Source organism: Sardina pilchardus, chromosome 7, assembly GCF_963854185.1.
Source record: "Sardina pilchardus chromosome 7, fSarPil1.1, whole genome shotgun sequence".
NCBI classification, from domain to species: Eukaryota; Metazoa; Chordata; class Actinopteri; order Clupeiformes; family Clupeidae; genus Sardina; species Sardina pilchardus.
The window spans coordinates 35422528-35441504 of NC_085000.1; the positions used below are offsets into that span (position 1 = coordinate 35422528).

General features: G+C 45.8%; 1 protein-coding gene across 1 annotated transcript; it reads right to left on the reverse strand.

Moving 5' to 3' along the window:
- Window positions 1-282: 282 nt before the first annotated feature.
- On the reverse strand, window positions 283-18610 carry LOC134086946 (solute carrier family 26 member 9-like). The gene is made up of 17 exons (XM_062540144.1): window positions 18454-18610; window positions 17663-17802; window positions 17367-17477; window positions 14485-14660; window positions 13539-13703; window positions 10791-10943; window positions 10385-10467; window positions 8348-8495; window positions 6913-7026; window positions 5748-5825; window positions 5541-5636; window positions 4476-4582; window positions 4146-4215; window positions 3945-4037; window positions 1830-1997; window positions 613-1033; window positions 283-365 (listed from the first exon to the last, which is right to left on the reverse strand). The coding sequence occupies exons 1-16, from the start codon at window positions 18576-18578 to the stop codon at window positions 758-760; spliced, it is 2103 nt and encodes a 700-aa protein (XP_062396128.1). The 5' UTR covers window positions 18579-18610; the 3' UTR covers window positions 283-365; window positions 613-757.
- Window positions 18611-18977: the final 367 nt, after the last annotated feature.

An 18977-nucleotide genomic window follows, 5' to 3' on the forward strand; every position in this document is an offset into this window, starting at 1 on the left:
TAATATATAGCAGCCTGGGCCTTGGCGCTGGGTTAATGGTCGGTCTTAAAGGGGACTTGCCTGGTCCTGGGTGCTGGGTTAACAGTCTTAAAGGGGACTTGCCTGGTTCTGGGTGCTGGGTTAACAGTCTTAAAGGGGACTTGCCTGGTCCTGGGTGCTGGGTTAACAGTCTTAAAGGGGACTTGCCTGGTCCTGGGTGCTGGGTTAACAGTCTTAAAGGGGACTTGCCTGGTCCTGGGTGCTGGGTGTGGCGGCGCTCTGCTGTGAGAAGAGGACGGCGTCGTGCACCGAGAGGAAGAGGTGGTCGCGCATGATGCTGCGCTCCTCAAACACTCCACCTGCCTCCAGCTCCGCATACACCTGAGCTATAGGAACACACACACACACAAACATATACACACACACACACACACACACACATTTTCCAGGTATGCTATTATATTCCATATAAACGATGGATTCAGTAGAAAAATATAAGGGCATTGGATATGATTATGTACTCTTATGTCAAAATGGCCAATGATGACCAGATGTAGATTTGCATGAGAGCACGGCACCTTGTAGAGAAGGGCTCACCTGTAGAGAAGGGCTCACCTGTAGAGAAGGGCTTACCTTGTACGTTGGCCAGGTAAAAGCTGATGCCCAACATCTCATAACTCTTCTTCATCTGCACATTCAAAAACATACCTCACATCAGCTGCACTCAACTCAGGGGTTATTCTAGGGGTCAAGGGTCAGTGAAGGATCAGCAGGTTCACTAAAGAGGGGCCAGGATGGCAGCGTCCACCTTGGTGAGCGCTTTGATTCCCATCAGGTCGACGAAGCAGACTCCCGCCAGGTCCAGGATGAGGGTGTGGAAGGGTACGGGATGCGTTTCCATGGTGATGGGAGAAGGGGGTTGAGAGCCGGCGTGCTGGTCCGTCTGGTCCGTGTCATCAGCGCAGTGGAAGTTTACGTAGCTGGTGGGCACGGACTGCTGGCTGCCGTCAACATCCACCTGGAAATCCTGCTGCAGCTGGAGCTGAGACGTGGTCTACAGGAGAGGTGTGGGGAGGACCAATAGGGAGACAGCGTTACTCTAGAGCAGGTGTGGGAGGACCAATAGGGAGACAGCATTAGAGCAGGTGTGGGAGGACCAATAGGGAGACAGCATTAGAGCAGGTGTGGGAGGACCAATAGGGAGACAGCATTAGAGCAGGTGTGGGAGGACCAATAGGGAGACAGCATTAGAGCAGGTGTGGGAGGACCAATAGGGAGACAGTGTTACTCTAGAGCAGGTGTGGGAGGACCAATAGGTAGACAGCGTAACTCTAGAGCAGGTGTGGGAGGACCAATAGGGAGACAGCGTTACTCTAGAGCAGGTGTGGGAGGACCAATAGGGAGACAGCGTTACTCTAGAGCAGGTGTGGGAGGACCAATAGGGAGACAGCGTTACTTTAGAGCAGGTGTGGGAGGACCAATAGGGAGACAGCATTACTCTAGAGCAGGTGTGGGAGGACCAATAGGGAGACAGCATTACTCTAGAGCAGGTGCGGGAGGACCAATAGGGAGACAGCATTAGAGCAGGTGTGGGAGGACCAATAGGGAGACAGCATTACTCTAGAGCAGGTGTGGGGAGGACCAATAGGGAGACAGCGTTACTCTAGAGCAGGTGTGGGGAGGACCAATGGGGAGACAGCGTTACTCTAGAGCAGGTGTGGGAGGACCAATAGGGAGACAGCGTTACTCTAGAGTAGGTGTGGGGTGGCCATAACAAAATGTATCTAATAACAAAACAGTGTGACGGATGGGCAGTCATGATGAAGGCTTCGGCTCCTCTCAGAGCTCACCTGTGGTTTCATGAACATCAGGGAACTTACAGTCCGTCTCCTCTCCGTGTTCCCCGCGTTCCCCGCGTTCCCCGCGTTCCCCGCGTTCTCCTGCAACTTCAACTCTTTCTGCTGCTTCTTCAGGAACTTCTTTCTGGCCAGCAGGAGCTTCCCTGGGTCCAGTCCAGTCTGCAACCACACAAGGACACAAGGACTCTATACGCACTACACAAGGACACAAGGACACAAGGACTATACGCACTGCACAAGGACACAAGGACACAAGGACTATACGCACTACACAAGGACACAAGGACTCTATACGCACTACACAAGGACACAAGGACTCTATACGCACTACACAAGGACACAAGGACACAAGGACTCTATATGCACTACACAAGGACACAAGGACTCTATACGCACTACACAAGGACACAAGGACTCTATACGCACTACACAAGGACACAAGGACTCTACACGCACTACACAAGGACACAAGGACTCTACACGCACTACACAAGGACACAAGGACTCTATACGCACTACACAAGGACACAAGGACTCTATACGCACTACACAAGGACTCTATACGTACTACACAAGGACTCTAAACGCACTACACAAGGACTCTATACGCACTACACAAGGACACAAGTACTCTATACGCACTACACAAGGACACAAGGACTCTATATGCACTACACAAGGACACAAGGACTCTATATGCACTACACAAGGACACAAGGACTCTATATGCACTACACAAGGACACAAGGACTCTATACGCACTACACAAGGACACAAGGACTCTATACACACTACACAAGGACACAAGGACTCTACACGCACTACACAAGGACTCTATATGCACTACACAAGGACACAAGGACTCTATACGCACTACACAAGGACACAAGGACTCTACACGCACTACACAAGGACACAAGGACTCTATACGCACTACACAAGGACACAAGGACTCTACACGCACTACACAAGGACTCTATACGCACTACACAAGGACACAAGGACTCTATACGCACTACACAAGGACACAAGGACTCTATACGCACTACACAAGGACACAAGGACTCTATAGGTGATACACAAGGACACAAGGACTCTATACGCACTACACAAGGACTCTATACGCACTACACAAGGACACAAGGACTCTATACGCACTACACAAGGACTCTATATGCACTACACAAGGACACAAGGACTCTATACGCACTACACAAGGACACAAGGACTCTATACGCACTAGATACGACACAAGGACTCTATACGCACTACACAAGGACACAAGGACTCTATACGCACTAGATACGACACAAGGACTCTATACGCACTACACAAGGACACAAGGACTCTATACGCACTAGATACGACACAAGGACTCTATACGCACTACACAAGGACACAAGGACTCTATAGGTGATACACAAGGACACAAGGACTCTATACGCACTACACAAGGACACAAGGACTCTATACGCACTACACAAGGACACAAGGACTCTATACGCACTACACAAGGACTCTATATGCACTACACAAGGACACAAGGACTCTATACGGCGTATAGAGTCCTTGTGTCCTTGTGTAGTGCGTATAGTATACGCACTACACAAGGACACAAGGACTCTATACGCACTAGATACGACACAAGGACTCTATACGCACTACACAAGGACACAAGGACTCTATACGCACTAGATACGACACAAGGACTCTATACGCACTACACAAGGACACAAGGACTCTATACGCACTAGATACGACACAAGGACTCTATACGCACTACACAAGGACACAAGGACTCTACACGCACTACACAAGGACACAAGGACTCTACACGCACTACACAAGGACACAAGGACTCTATACGCACTACACAAGGACACAAGGACTCTATACGCACTACACAAGGACACAAGGACTCTATACGTGATACACATGGACACAAGAACCACATATGTACTACACAGGGTGTATAGTCTATACGTATAACATATGGTATACAGACTCTATACATACTATGTATGGTAAATAAAATGTTTGTTTTTTTCCAGGAATATTTGTAAAAAGCTCAAAGAGCACTGAAACCCCAACACTTGTTTGCAGTACCTTTCTGATGATCTTCTGGCGGAATATATCAGCATTGGCGAAGTACAGAGGAGAGCAGTAGCTCACGACCCTCACTCCAGACACAGGCTGCACCTGCACAACCACAGCAGTCATGGCCATCACTGAGATGTGTGCGATCAGAAACGGAATACAACACAACTGCTGTCGTTAAGGCTTTGGGCATGATAAACCAAGACCTACTTTACTGTAGACTTTGGGATTTTTGTAGATGTCTGTGTCCAGTATCTGAACTACCTCTGACCCATTCCGACTGGAATTGAATAAAAAAAATAAAATAAATAATATCAGTTGATGAGACCATGTGAAACAACCACTCTAAGAATTTACAGTGTCAGGATAACGCAGACATCAGGAGGCCATGAACTCTAAACATCTTTTAATGCATTTCTCATTTCAACAGTAATTTCTTTTAAATCCATAAGAATGATATAATAAATATGTGAAATGTGTTGAATACAACCATGTGCAACAACATGTGTGTTGATACATGTGGACTTCCTCCCAACTCACAACTGAGTCTGAAAGATCACCACCAGTATAGAAAAGCCGACTCCGACGGCCACACCGTACGGTAAGCTCAGGAAGAACGTGGCCAAGAATGACACGACCCAGACACACTGGAACAGAGAGGAAGGTGTACTCAATAACCAGTGCACACAGTGCTGTGTACTTAATAACCAGTGTATACTGTGGCGTGTACTCAATAACCAGTGTATACTGTGCCGTGTACTCAATAACCAGTGCACACTGTGCTGTGTACTTAATAACCAGTGCACACTGTTCTGTGTACTCAATAACCAGTGCACACTGTGCTGTGTACTCAATAACCAGTGCACACTGTGCTGTGTACTCAATAACCAGTGCACACAGTGCTGTGTACTTAATAACCAGTGTATACTGTGGCGTGTACTCAATAACCAGTGTATACTGTGCCGTGTACTCAATAGCCAGTGCACACTGTGCTGTGTACTTAATAACCAGTGCACACTGTTCTGTGTATTTAATAACCAGTGCACAATGTGCTGTGTACTTAATAACCAGTGCATAATGTGCTGTGTACTTAATAACCAGTGCACACTGTGCCGTGTACTCAATAACCAGTGCACACTGTGCTGTGTACTTAATAACCAGTGTATACCGTGCCGTGTACTTAATAACCAGTGCACAATGTGCTGTGTACTCAATAACCAGTGTATACTGTGCTGGGTTACACATGTCTCTGGTCCATGACTGCTGTTTGGAGCTCATCTCAAACTGATTTAAGACACAAAGGAGAAGATGCCAGTAGAGGGACACTACTGAGATTGGTCTCAAATTAAAATAAGCTATTATAAATATAGAATAAGCTATTAGAAATATAGAATATGCTATTAGAAATATAGAATTTGCTGGCTTGAGTTTCAGACCAGAGCAAGTACAGATGATTAACCATCTAATCTTACATCCATTGTTGCCCACCCAGCAGGTTGTTGTTTTCAAGTTTTCAAGAGAACTACACTACCCAGCAGGTTGTTGTTTTCAAGAGAACTACACTACCCAGGAAGTTGTTGTTTTCAAGAGAATTTAGTGACTCACACACTCCAGCTTGCTCTTCTTCCACAGGTAGTAGGGGTCAGACAGCTGCAGCAGTGTGTTCTTCAGATTGACTGCGATTAGTGCTCCCAGAACAGACTGAGAGGAATAAAAGGCCACAAACACCCTTAGCAATGAAATAACTAAATGACATTGCCAGCATGCTGTAATGACCCAGAGGCACCAGAGGGGGCAGCAGAGGACACTCACTTTGGGCAGCGGCTTGAGGAAGGCCCCCAATGCCAGCATGGTAACCATGACAACCAGCATTACACACAGACTGGCAAACTGGAGAGTGAAGACACAACACACACACACATCATAATAATAACTCCACTTTATTCCTTAAGTGTACTGCATAAGAACACTAACACACCACACACACATTACTACATTAGAACACTAGCACCACACACACATTACTGTATTAGAACACTAGCATCACACACACACACACACACACACACACACATCATAATAATAACTCCACTTTATTCCTTAAGTGTACTGCATAAGAACACTAACACACCACACACACATTACTACATTAGAACACTAGCACCACACACACATTACTGTATTAGAACACTAGCATCACACACACACACACACACACACACACACATCATAATAATAACTCCACTTTATTCCTTAAGTGTACTGCATAAGAACACTAACACACCACACACACATTACTACATTAGAACACTAGCACCACACACACATTACTGTAGTAGAACACTAGCATCACACACACACACACACACACACACATCATAATAATAACTCCACTTTATTCCTTAAGTGTACTGCATAAGAACACTACACACACACTACTAACACACCACACACACATTACTTCATTAGAACACTAGCACCACACACACATTACTGTATTAGAACACTAGCACCACACACACACACACACACACACACACACACACACACAAATTACTACATTAGAACACTAGCACCACACACACATTACTGTATTAGAACACTAGCGCACCACACACACACACACACACACACACACACATTACCGCATTAGAACACTAGCACCACACACACACACACACACACACACACACATTACTGTATTAGAACACTAGCACCACACACACACACACACACACACACACACACACACACACACACACACACATTACCGCATTAGAACACTAGCACCACACACACACACACACACACACACACACACACACACACACACACACACACACACACACACACATTACTGTATTAGAACACTAGCACCACACACACACACACACACACATTACTGTATTAGAACACTAATGTGATATGAACTCACTGACCTTATAACCTTTGACCCTTTTAATACTTATAAACTGACCTGGGAGGAGCCGCCCGCACTGTCCACCGCCAGTGTGACCGACAGGGCGCAGCAAATCACGTGGATCTTAAAAAATGACCCCAGGAAGTTACTGCAGCCCAGAGCCAGCATCTCCTGCAGAGACAAACAGACCCTTTTAGACGGATCCCTTTAAGATCCATCAGACAGTGCAGTGGATCCCTTTAAGATCCATCAGACAGTACAGTGGATCCCTTTAAGATCCATCAGACAGTGAAGTGGATCCCTTTAAGATCCATCTGGCAGTGCAGTGGATCCCTTTAAAGAGACCCTATGCACATTTTTCATAGTCATAAAATCGCTTAGAAATCGTTGTTTTGCTTGACTGACCAGTTTTATCGAAAACAGTAATATTTCCTCCCGCCCCCAGTGTCCCTATCCGCTATTGCAACCTTGCAGTTTGTTCAGGAGACGATCGTTCCCTGTTTACATCTGGAAGGCTGAGACGCATAAAGAACAAGAAGAACCACGCTTGCAATTTATATGTTTTTATATAGCCTATATTATGTAGAAATATACACGCTAAAGCTGTCGGGGAAGCTCTGCAGAGAAATATGCAAGCATAAAACGAGCGAAAATAAAAAACGAAACCGAAACTTAAGATGAAATCGCCAATCCTGCATAGTTTCTCTTTAAGATCCTGGTAAGATCCATCAGACAGTGCAGTGGATCCCTTTAAGATCCATCAGAATGATTGATCAAACAGACAGTGCAGTAGATCCCTTTAAGATCCATCTGAATGATCGAACAAACAGACAGTGCAGTGGATCCCTTTAAGATCCATCAGAATGATCGATCAGACAGTGCAGTGAATCCCTTTAAGATCCATCAGGCAGTGCAGTGGATCCCTTTAATATCCATCAGATTGATCGATCAGACAGGGCAGTAGATCCCTTTACGATCCATCAGAATGATCGATCAGACAGGGCAGTGGATCCCTTTAAGATCCATCAGACAGTGCAGTGGATCCCTTTAAGATCCATCAGAATGATCGATCAAACAGAGTGCAGTGGATCCCTTTAAGATCCATCAGAATGATCGATCAAACAGACAGAGCAGTAGATCCCTGATCGATCAAACAGACAGTGCAGTAGATCCCTTTAATATCTGTCTGAATGATCGATCAAACAGACAGTGCAGTGGATCCCTTTAAGATCCATCAGAATGATCGATCAAACAGAGTGCAGTGGATCCCTTTAATATCCATCAGAATGATCGATCAGACAGGGCAGTGAATCCCTTTAAGATCCATCTGAATGACCGATTAAACAGTGCAGTGGATCCCTTTAAGATCCATCTGAACGATTGATCAAACAGATCCAATCTTAACACGGGCAACCTACCACAGTTCAGCACAGATCACAGTCATATGCAGGTGTGTGTCCAGACATGTGTGGGTGAGGAGCTGTGTTGTCACCTGATTGGGGTCCACATCGTAGCCGTGTTTAGCGGCCAGCGTGCGTCCCATGGCCAGGTTGATGACGTAGCCCACGATGGCGAGAGAGAACGCCGTGCCCAGCATCTCGCCCCACTCAGACACCGCGGGCACCATGGGCACCGGGAACCTGCAAAACCAGCAGGTAACATGGGCACTAACATGGGCACTAACATGGGCACTAACATGGGCACTAACATGGGCACTAACAAGGGCACTAACATGGGCACTAACATGGGCACTAACCTGCAGCAGGTAACATGGGCACTAACATGGGCACTAACATGGGCACTAACATGGGCACTAACAAGGGAACTAACCTACAGCAGCTAACATGGGCACTAACAAGGGCACTAACATGGGCACTGACCTACAGCAGCTAACATGGGCACTAACATGGGCACTAACCTGCAGCAGGTAACATGGGCACTAACATGGGCACTAACATGGGCACTAACATGGTCACTAACATGGGCACTAACATGGGCACTAACATGGGCACTAACATGGGCACTAACAAGGGCACTAACATGGGCACTAATAAGGGCACTAACATGGGCACTAACATGGGCACTAATAAGGGCACTAACAAGGGCACTAACATGGGCACTAACAAGGGCACTAACATGGGCACTAACAAGGGCACTAACATGGGCACTAATAAGGGCACTAATAAGGGCACTAACATGGGCACTAACATGGGCACTAATAAGGGCACTAACAAGGGCACTAACATGGGCACTAACATGGGCACTAACATGGGCACTAACAAGGGCACTAACATGGGCACTAACATGGGCACTGACATGGGCACTGACCTACAGCAGGTAACATGGGCACTAACATGGGCACTGACCTACAGCAGGTAACATGGGCACTAATAAGGGCACTAACATGGGCACTAACAAGGGCACTAACAAGGGCACTAACATGGGCACTAACATGGGCACTAACAAGGGCACTAACATGGGCACTAACATGCACTAACCTGCACTAACCTGCAGCAGGTAAGGTTGGCGCTAACCTACAAAACCAGCGGGTAAGGTGGGCTTTGGGAACCTACACAATGAGCAGGTAAGGTGGGCTGTGGGAACCTACTGTACACAATGAGCAGGTAAGGTGGGCTGTGGGAACCTACACAATGAGCAGGTAAGGTGGGCTGTGGGAACCTACACAATGAGCAGGTAAGGTGGGCTTTGGGAACCTACACAATGAGCAGGTAAGGTGGGCTGTGGGAACCTACTGTACACAATGAGCAGGTAAGGTGGGCTGTGGGAACCTACTGTACACAATGAGCAGGTAAGGTGGGCTGTGGGAACCTACACAATGAGCAGGTAAGGTGGGCTGTGGGAACCTACACAATGAGCAGGTAAGGTGGGCTGTGGGAACCTACTGTACACAATGAGCAGGTAAGGTGGGCTGTGGGAACCTACACAATGAGCAGGTAAGGTGGGCTGTGGGAACCTACACAATGAGCAGGTAAGGTGGGCTGTGGGAACCTACACAATGAGCAGGTAAAATGGGCTGTGGGAACCTACACAATGAGCAGGTAAGGTGGGCTGTGGGAACCTACTGTACACAATGAGCAGGTAAGGTGGGCTGTGGGAACCTACACAATGAGCAGGTAAGGTGGGCTGTGGGAACCTGTGGAGATTTCACATTTCAGTGAACATTCTTCAAGAAATGAGAAATCTTCACTTTCTGTCACAGCCATGGGACACCAGACATGGCTGCTGAGCCTTCTGGAGACACAGATGAACCTACAACACCATCAGGTGAAGGAAGGCACCTGCGTAGTAACCCCAGTGTATTGCTCACCAAGGCCGCTCTGTTGATCATGTAAGATTTTTCATTTGGTGATTTTGGTGACTTTTTTGATTCGGTGATTTTGCTTCTGCTGTCTAGCACAGGGAATGTAAACCCTCTCCTGTGTGTATCTGAAATGGGTGAATTCTTTGGCCTAAAGTTAGAGTCGTACTCTACTAGGAGCCAACATTTGACCACCAGATGATGCCTTACCCCAGAGGGATCTTCCCCACTACATCCATGTGGTAGCGCTGGGGGAGATCCAGAGGGCCAGAAACAGCCGTGGCCACCACCACCTAAATAAGGGAATGCCAACACTTACAACACATAACCAGGGAGGGCGCTGTTGCGCTGATGTTCCATCCTAACACAATCTGGTGTAATAAAGTAGAACCGTTCTTTCTCTCATATTTTGATTCCTGATTCTTTTGTGCAGCTCATCCTTATGATATACTGGACAATATAGATAAAGTTAGGAACCTTATGCTATAATGGGCTGTATAGATATAGATATGATCCTTATGCTATACTGGGCAATATAGATATAGATATGATCCTTATGCTATACTGGGCTGTATAGATATGCCTTCTGATGCAGTAGAACATCTCTGGTACTTACTACGATGATCTCTATGGGGATGGGAAAGGGGATCTTGTGGCGGTATCGGGCCCCCAGCTCCTTCACTATGATGAGCACCCCGCCACTGACCAGAGCGAAGACCAGCGAGGCAATATTGGTGTCAGGAAGGCCACAGAAGATGTCCACCAGAGTCTAGAACAAAACCAGCATTGTCCGTCATACGCTGCAGAACAAGCTGCATATGCAGGAATGTGGCAACCTCGGAGGAGCACAAGCACTTTAGTGGTTATGGTTATGGTTATGGTTATGGTTATGGTTATTTAGCAGACGCCTTTGTCCAAAGCGACATACAAATAAATAACAATGCAAATTAAATTAACAGTGAACAATTACAAAATAGGGAGAATAGTAATATTATCAGTAAAACAATAATTTTAAGCACTAACCTAATGAGAAATAAAACAGTGAAATGAGAATAGCAATCAAATAAGTCACTCAGTTAATTATATATAATAATAATAACTAAAGCATGGTATGGCTAAATTTAAGGACAATAGCAAAATTCTATCAATGGACAAATTATAACAAAACAATACTATTATACAAACCATAACACATCACAAACTCAAAGGACTAAGTGCATATTAAACAAATATGTCTGAAGACCCCTCTTAAAAGATCCAAAGCCGTTGCTGGAACGGAGAGCACTGGGCAACTCATTCCACCAACACGGAACCACTGAAGAATAGGATCTACAATTTGACCTAGCATGTATGGTTGGTCGACATAACAGACGCTCCTCAGAAGATCGCAATGGGCGGTTAGGAATGTACATCGTGATTAAAGAACTGAAGTAACTTTAGTGAGCTACATACCGGCCAACTCTCTCAATGGTTCAATGTTTTGGGCCTGAACAGAGTTCTACAGAGACAGGATGACTAAAGTAATCAGATGAACACAATGGGTAAGTAATTATGGAGAACACTGTAAAGATCAACTGAATAAACGTGTGAATGAAAGGGATTTTAACAATGCAGCGATCATCATCAGCCTCACTCCAGATAATGAGATTAGTTTGAGATGACTCTCGTATATGATGAAGGGCTAACCCACGTATATGATAAAGGACCGCTGTAGGGGTAACTCACGTATATGCGTTTATATGGAGTTACCCCTACAGTGGCCCTTTATCACATACGTGAGTTACGCCTACAGTGGCCCTTTATCACATACGTGAGTTACGCCTACAGCGGCCCTTTATCATATACGTGAGTTACCCTACAGCGGCCCTTTATCATTATCATATACGTGAGTTACAGTATCCCTACAGCGGACCGCAGCTGTAGGGGTAACTCACGTATAGTATAAGATAAAGGGCCGCTGTAGGGTAACATGTATATGATAATGATAAAGGGCCGCTGTAGGGGTAACTCACGTATATGATAATGATAAAGGGCCACTGTAGGATAACTCACGTATATGATAATGATAAAGGGCCGCTGTAGGGTAACTCACGTATATGATAATGATAAAGGGCCACTGTAGGGTAACTCACGTATATGATAATGATAAAGGGCCGCTGTAGGGGTAACTCACGCATATGATAATGATAAAGGGCCGCTGTAGGGGTAACTCACGTATATGATAATGATAAAGGGCCGCTGTAGGATAACTCACGTATATGATAATGATAAAGGGCCACTGTAGAATAACTCACGTATATGATAATGATAAAGGGCCGCTGTAAGGTAACTCACGTATATGATAATGATAAAGGGCCGCTGTAGGGTAACTCACGTATATGATCGTTAAAGGGCCGCTGTAGGGTAACTCACGTATATGATCGTTAAAGGGCCGCTGTAGAGTAACTCACGTATATGATAATGATAAAGGGCCACTGTAGGATAACTCACGTATATGATAATGATAAAGGGCCACTGTAGGGTAACTCACGTATATGATAATGATAAAGGGCCGCTGTAGGATAACTCACGTATATGATAATGATAAAGGGCCACTGTAGGGTAACTCACGTATATGATAAAGGGCCGCTGTAGGGTAACTCACGTATATGATAATGATAAAGGGCCACTGTAGGATAACTCACGTATATGATAATGATAAAGGGCCGCTGTAGGGGTAACTCACGTATATGATAAAGGGCCGCTGTAGGGGGGAACTCATATATATATGATCGCTAAAGGACCACTGTAACACGTATGTGATAAAGGACCGCTGTAGGGGGGAACTCACATATATGATCGCTAAAGGAGCGCTGTAGAGGGTAACTCATGTATATGATCGCTAAAGGGCCGCTGTAGGGGGGAACTCACATATATGATCGCTAAAGGACCGCTGTAGGGGGGAACTCACGTATATGATCGCTAGAGGACCGCTGTAGGCTGTAGGGGGGAACTCACGTATATGATCGCTAAAGGGCCGCTGTAGGGGGTAACTCATATATATGATCGCTAAAGGACCGCTGTACGCTGTAGGGGGGAACTCACATATATGATCGCTAGAGGGCCGCTGTAGGGGGGAACTCACATATATGATCGCTAGAGGACCGCTGTAGGGGGGAACTCACATATATGATCGCTAGAGGACCGCTGTAGGGGGGAACTCATGTATATGATCGCTAGAGGACCGCTGTAGGGGGGAACTCACGTGTATGATCGCTAGAGGACCGCTGTAGGGGGGAACTCACGTATATGATCGCTAAAGGACCGCTGTAGGGGGGAACTCATGTATATGATCGCTAGAGGACCGCTGTAGGGGGGAACTCACATATATGATCGCTAAAGGACCGCTGTAGGGGGGAACTCTGATGCCGAAGATGTACTTCAGCACAGATATGAGGATCTGAAGGCCGGCAGCAGTCATGAAGCCTCGGACAAACGACTCCGACAGATAAATGGCCACGAACCCAAACTGCATCAGGCCGAGTCCGATCTGTGAAGAACAGAGATCTTACTTTGGTACAGTGAAAAGTTAATCACCAAACACATCATCATATGAACCCAAACTGCATCAGGCCGAGTCCGATCTGTGAAGAACAGAGATCTTACTTTGGTACAGTGAAAAGTTCTTCACCAAAGACATCATAATTTGAAACCATAAAAATATACAGTTGTGTCATCGTAACCATGAATTCCAGAATTTCTCTGACGTTGTTCTTCTCTTTGTTTATTGCATCCTTTTAGTGCCTTGAACACATTTTCACTTTCCTAAAATGGCATTGTGGCTTATGGCTTATTTTAGACTCATTCTACATTGCTTGCTGTTAATTTTTACAACTAGACTACATCTAAGCAAATAAACATTTTCCTGCTATCACAGCTGTGTCTACAGGCTGGAGTCTCTTTCTGGCATGCCATAGTATATAAGAAGGTTAGTAAAAGCTACATTTCTACAAAACGCTGCTGGTCTGCTCATGCCCATGGTGCGTGATGTGGCTATGTGTGGGTGGAACAAATGTCCTCTGGTGTGCATGAGTGTGACCCTGGTGTGATCACATGTTTGATGTGTGTGTCTCTGGTGTGCATGAGTGTGATCACATGTTTGATGTGTGTGTCTGTGGTGTGCATGAGTGTGATCACATGTTTGATGTGTGTGTCTGTGGTGTGCATGAGTGTGATCACATGTTTGATGTGTGTGTCTCTGGTGTGCATGAGTGTGACCCTGGTGTGATCACATGCTTGATGTGTGTGTCTCTGGTGGGTGTAATGTGCACCTGTATGATAGCGGTCAGGCAGGCCAGGGTCCCCGAGATGGCCAGGCGCACCTGGTTCATCTGCTCCTCGTCCACCACTGTGGCATTGAGGGTGGCGTTGAAGTGGGTGAAATCAGAGTCTGGTGCCAGCCTGAGGCATACCATGCCCACCATGATGCTGAGAACAGCGAACGTGCCTGAGGAGAGCAGAGGCATCAGATGAAGAGCATACGGCCCCGAGCAGAAGATACGAACACACACACCTAGAGAAGATACGAACACACACACCTAGAGCAGAAGATACGAACACACACACCTAGAGGAGAAGATACGAACACACACACCCCTAGAGTACGAACACACACACCTAGAGCAGAAGATACGAACACACACACCCAGAGAAGAAGATACGAACACACACACCTAGAGGAGAAGATACAAACACACACACCTAGAGCAGAAGATACGAACACACACACCTAGAGCAGAAGATACGAACACACACACCTAGAGAAGAAGATACGAACACACACACCTAGAGGAGAAGATACAAACACACACACCTAGAGCAGAAGATACGAACACACACACCTAGAGCAGAAGATACGAACACACACACCTAGAGGAGAAGATACGAACACACACACCTAGAGAAGAAGATACGAACACACACACCTAGAGCAGAAGATACGAACACACACACCTAGAGCAGAAGATACGAACACACACACCTAGAGCAGAAGATACGAACACACACACCTAGAGAAGAAGATACGAACACACACACCTAGAGCAGAAGATACGAACACACACACCTAGAGCAGAAGATACGAACACACACACCTAGAGCAGAAGATACGAACACACACACCTAGAGAAGAAGATACGAACACACACACCTAGAGCAGAAGATATGAACACACACACCTAGAGGAGAAGATATGAACACACACACCCCCAGAGTACGAACACACACACCGAGAGCAGAAGATACGAACACACACACACCCAGAGGAAACCCTGAACACAGAAGCAGTAGGACAAATGGAGACCTTTTAGGATTCTGTTTCTCACAAAGACTTCTGCACCACAAGGTTGAACTCAACTCTCCAATACTCTCTTTGAGAGCACCTGAGACGATAACCTTAAGGTCAGAGCTCCATCTCAGCTCTCTCATACTCTCTCTGAGAACGATTAAGACGATAACCTTAAGGTCAGAGCTCCATCTCAGCTCTCTCATACTCTCTTTGAGAACGATTAAGACGATAACCTTAAGGTCAGAGCTCCATCTCAGCTCTCTCATACTCTCTTTGAGAACGATTAAGACGATAACCTTAAGGTCAGAGCTCCATCTCAGCTCTCTCATACTCTCTTTGAGAACGATTAAGATGATAACCTTAAGGTCAGAGGCTCAGAGCTCCATCTCAGCTCTCTCATACTCTCTTTGAGAACGATTAAGACGATAACCTTAAGGTCAGAGCTCCATCTCAGCTCTCTTAAGGTCAGTGCTCCATCTCAGCTCTCTTAAGGTCAGTGTTCCATCTCAGCTCTCTCATACTCTCTTTGAGAGCGATTAAGACAATAACCTTAAGGTCAGTGCTCCATCTCAGCTCTCTCATACTCTCTTTGAGAGCGATTAAGACGATAACCTTAAGGTCAGAGCTCCATCTCAGCTCTCTTAAGGTCAGAGCTCCATCTCAGCTCTCTGAACCGGTGTGATAGACAGCAGCACACTGAGTAACGCTCGAGAATATTCAACACGAATTCAACTCGAACACATTCAACATCAGACGACTCAGAACTCTGTGGAAGGCCAGTGCTATTGGACCACCATGAGCTTTCCTTTCCTAATACTACTACTACTGCTAATAATAGATTTATTTACAGCACCTTTCACACACAGAATGCGGTTCAGAGTGCTTTCCATTTAGAGCATTTAACAAAATAATAAAGGAAAAATAAATAAAACAACAGAGATTTAGAATTCACGAGGCAGATACAACAACACATGTAATACATGAAGTGAAAAGTGGAAGACCTTGTAAACAGCAGCAGAATATAATGTGAGGAAATAGGTTACAAGACAAAAGTGAGTTAACTAAAAGCTCTCATATACAGGTACGCTTTTAAAAGGTCTTTTTAAAAGATTTTTACAGAGTTTGCCTGTTTGATGTATAGAGGCAGGGTGCTCCACAGGCTGTTTGATGTATAGGCTAAAAGGGGGCAGGGTGCTCCACAGGCTGTTTGATGTATAGAGGCAGGGTGCTCCACAGGCTGTTTGATGTATAGGCTAAAAGGGGGCAGGGTGCTCCACAGGCTGTTTGATGTATAGGCTAAAAGGGGGCAGGGTGCTCCCAAGGCTGTTTGATGTATAGGCTAAAAGGGGGCAGGGTGCTCCACAGGTTGTTTGATGTATAGGCTAAAAGGGGGCAGGGTGCTCCACAGCTTCGGTGCATGAAAAGATAAAAGCAGCTTCTCTGCTTTGCTTGTAGAGCACTTTGGGCACAATTAAAGACTAGCATTGGAAGATCTGAGGTTCCTTTGGGCACAATTAAAAGACTAGCATTGGAAGATCTGAGGTTCCTTTGGGCACAATTAAAAGACTAGCATTGGAAGATCTGAGGTTCCTTTGGGCACAATTAAAAGACTAGCATTGGAAGATCTGAGGTTCCTTTGGGCACAATTAAAAGACTAGCATTGGAAGATCTGAGGTTCCTTTGGGTACAATTAAAAGACTAGCATTGGAAGATCTGAGGTTCCTTTGGGCACAATTAAAAGACTAGCATGGGAAGATCTGAGGTTCCTTTTGCATCTTCTAATGTGTAATTTTCACTTTCCCCCTTTAGGTGTTTTCATCAGGGATGCGCTTGCAAGAGACTGTGTGTGTGTTGCCCTTGACATACCAGGGACCATCTGATGTGCTGTGCCCATGAAGAAGTAGGGGATGAGAGGGAAGAAGGACGAGTACAGGCCGTTCACTGGAGGCAGGCTGGCCAGCAAGGCAAACGCCATCCCTGGAGAGGGCACAGACAAGAGATCACCACGTCCAGCAAGGACCCACACAACACATGTCTGGAGACATGCGGTTAGCTAAGGCTGAAAGTGTTTAGTTCATTTAAAGGCAGAGGCAATGGTAAGAAAAGTGGTGTTCCAAAGTGGTGACACTTGGTGTTATCACAGACGCTAAATATGAGCGGACCCTGAGGAACCTGGATGGTGCCAGCACTGATGCCACTGACCACGTCGGTCAAGAGGTTCTGCTTGGCGTTGTATTTTGGCAGCCATTGCAGCACAGGCAGGTGCCGGAAGAGAAGCGCCTTCAGTCGACCCCCAGAACACCTGGTCCGCAGAACAAACACACAATTACAGAGTTACAACCCCCAGAACACCTGGTCCGCAGAACAAACGCACAATTACAGAGTTACGACCCCCAGAACACCTGGTCCGCAGAACAAACGCACAATTACAGAGTTACGACCCCCACAACAAACGCACAATTACAGAGTTACGACCCCCAGAACACCTGGTCCGCAGAACAAACACACAATTACAGAGTTACGACCCCCAGAACACCTGGTCCGCAGAACAAACGCACAATTACAGAGTTACGACCCCCACAACAAACGCACAATTGCAGAGTTTACGACCTCCACAACAAACGCACAATTACAGAGTTACAACGACCCCCACAACAAACTCACAATTACAGAGTTACAATGACCTCCACAACAAACACACAATTACAGAGTTACTTTACAACGACCTCCACGACAAACTCACATTTACAGAGTTACAACGACCCCCACAACAAACGCACAATTACAGAGTTACAACTACTATCAGTCATGACTCCACTGCATGAACATATTAACAATACAGTTGTCACAAATGTCCTTTGTTTTCTAAATGTATCATCTATTAAATAATTCATGAAAAGCATATATAATAATCACTTTTGACTGTTTACATACAGTCAATAGGCTATCTTACCTGAAGGCTGTCTTAACTTTGTCGGCAAAAGGAAACGTCCTTGATTGCCTGGTAAATGTTTCATCGAAGTCTGCCTGTGAGTAAGCAGGCCTGTCGATCACGTAGCGAGGCCGGTCCTGGGGCATGATTCACACACATCTGAAGCCCAAAGTGTGTTAGTGTTTTAAGAGGTGAATGTACTGATAAGGTACTGAGAGGAGAATAGAGTACTGACTTGATATTTTGGGGAGAAATATAATTCCTTTTGTTTTCTATCTTGCATTCATTAATTTGTACACTACAAAACTGGCCTTAAACAGTAACAGAACAATTCAAATGTTGTCTAACGTCTTGCTGTGTCCATCAAGTCTTTCTTCCACATTGAAACGTATCTAGCTCCCTTATCTAACCTTGAGTTTAGCAGAGCCGTGCCACTGAAGAGCTGATTACAGGAGTTAGACACACAAGGCAACGCAGGACAACCGTCTGGCTCACCTTGACTGCGAGCACAAGAACTCTGACTTTGACATACATACGAATCAGTT

What these genes read in the sequence shown, in the direction of transcription:
- LOC134086946 (XM_062540144.1), bottom strand. Translation starts at nt 18,578, where the DNA reads ATGCCCCAGGACCGGCCTCGCTACGTGATCGACAGGCCTGCTTACTCA. An exon ending in AAAGTTAAGACAGCCTTCAG is followed by an intron (nt 17,803 to 18,453) that starts GTAAGATAGCCT and finishes TCTGCGGACCAG; the next exon opens with GTGTTCTGGGGGTCGACTGA. An exon ending in CACCATCCAGGTTCCTCAGG is followed by an intron (nt 17,478 to 17,662) that starts GTCCGCTCATAT and finishes TGCCCTCTCCAG; the next exon opens with GGATGGCGTTTGCCTTGCTG.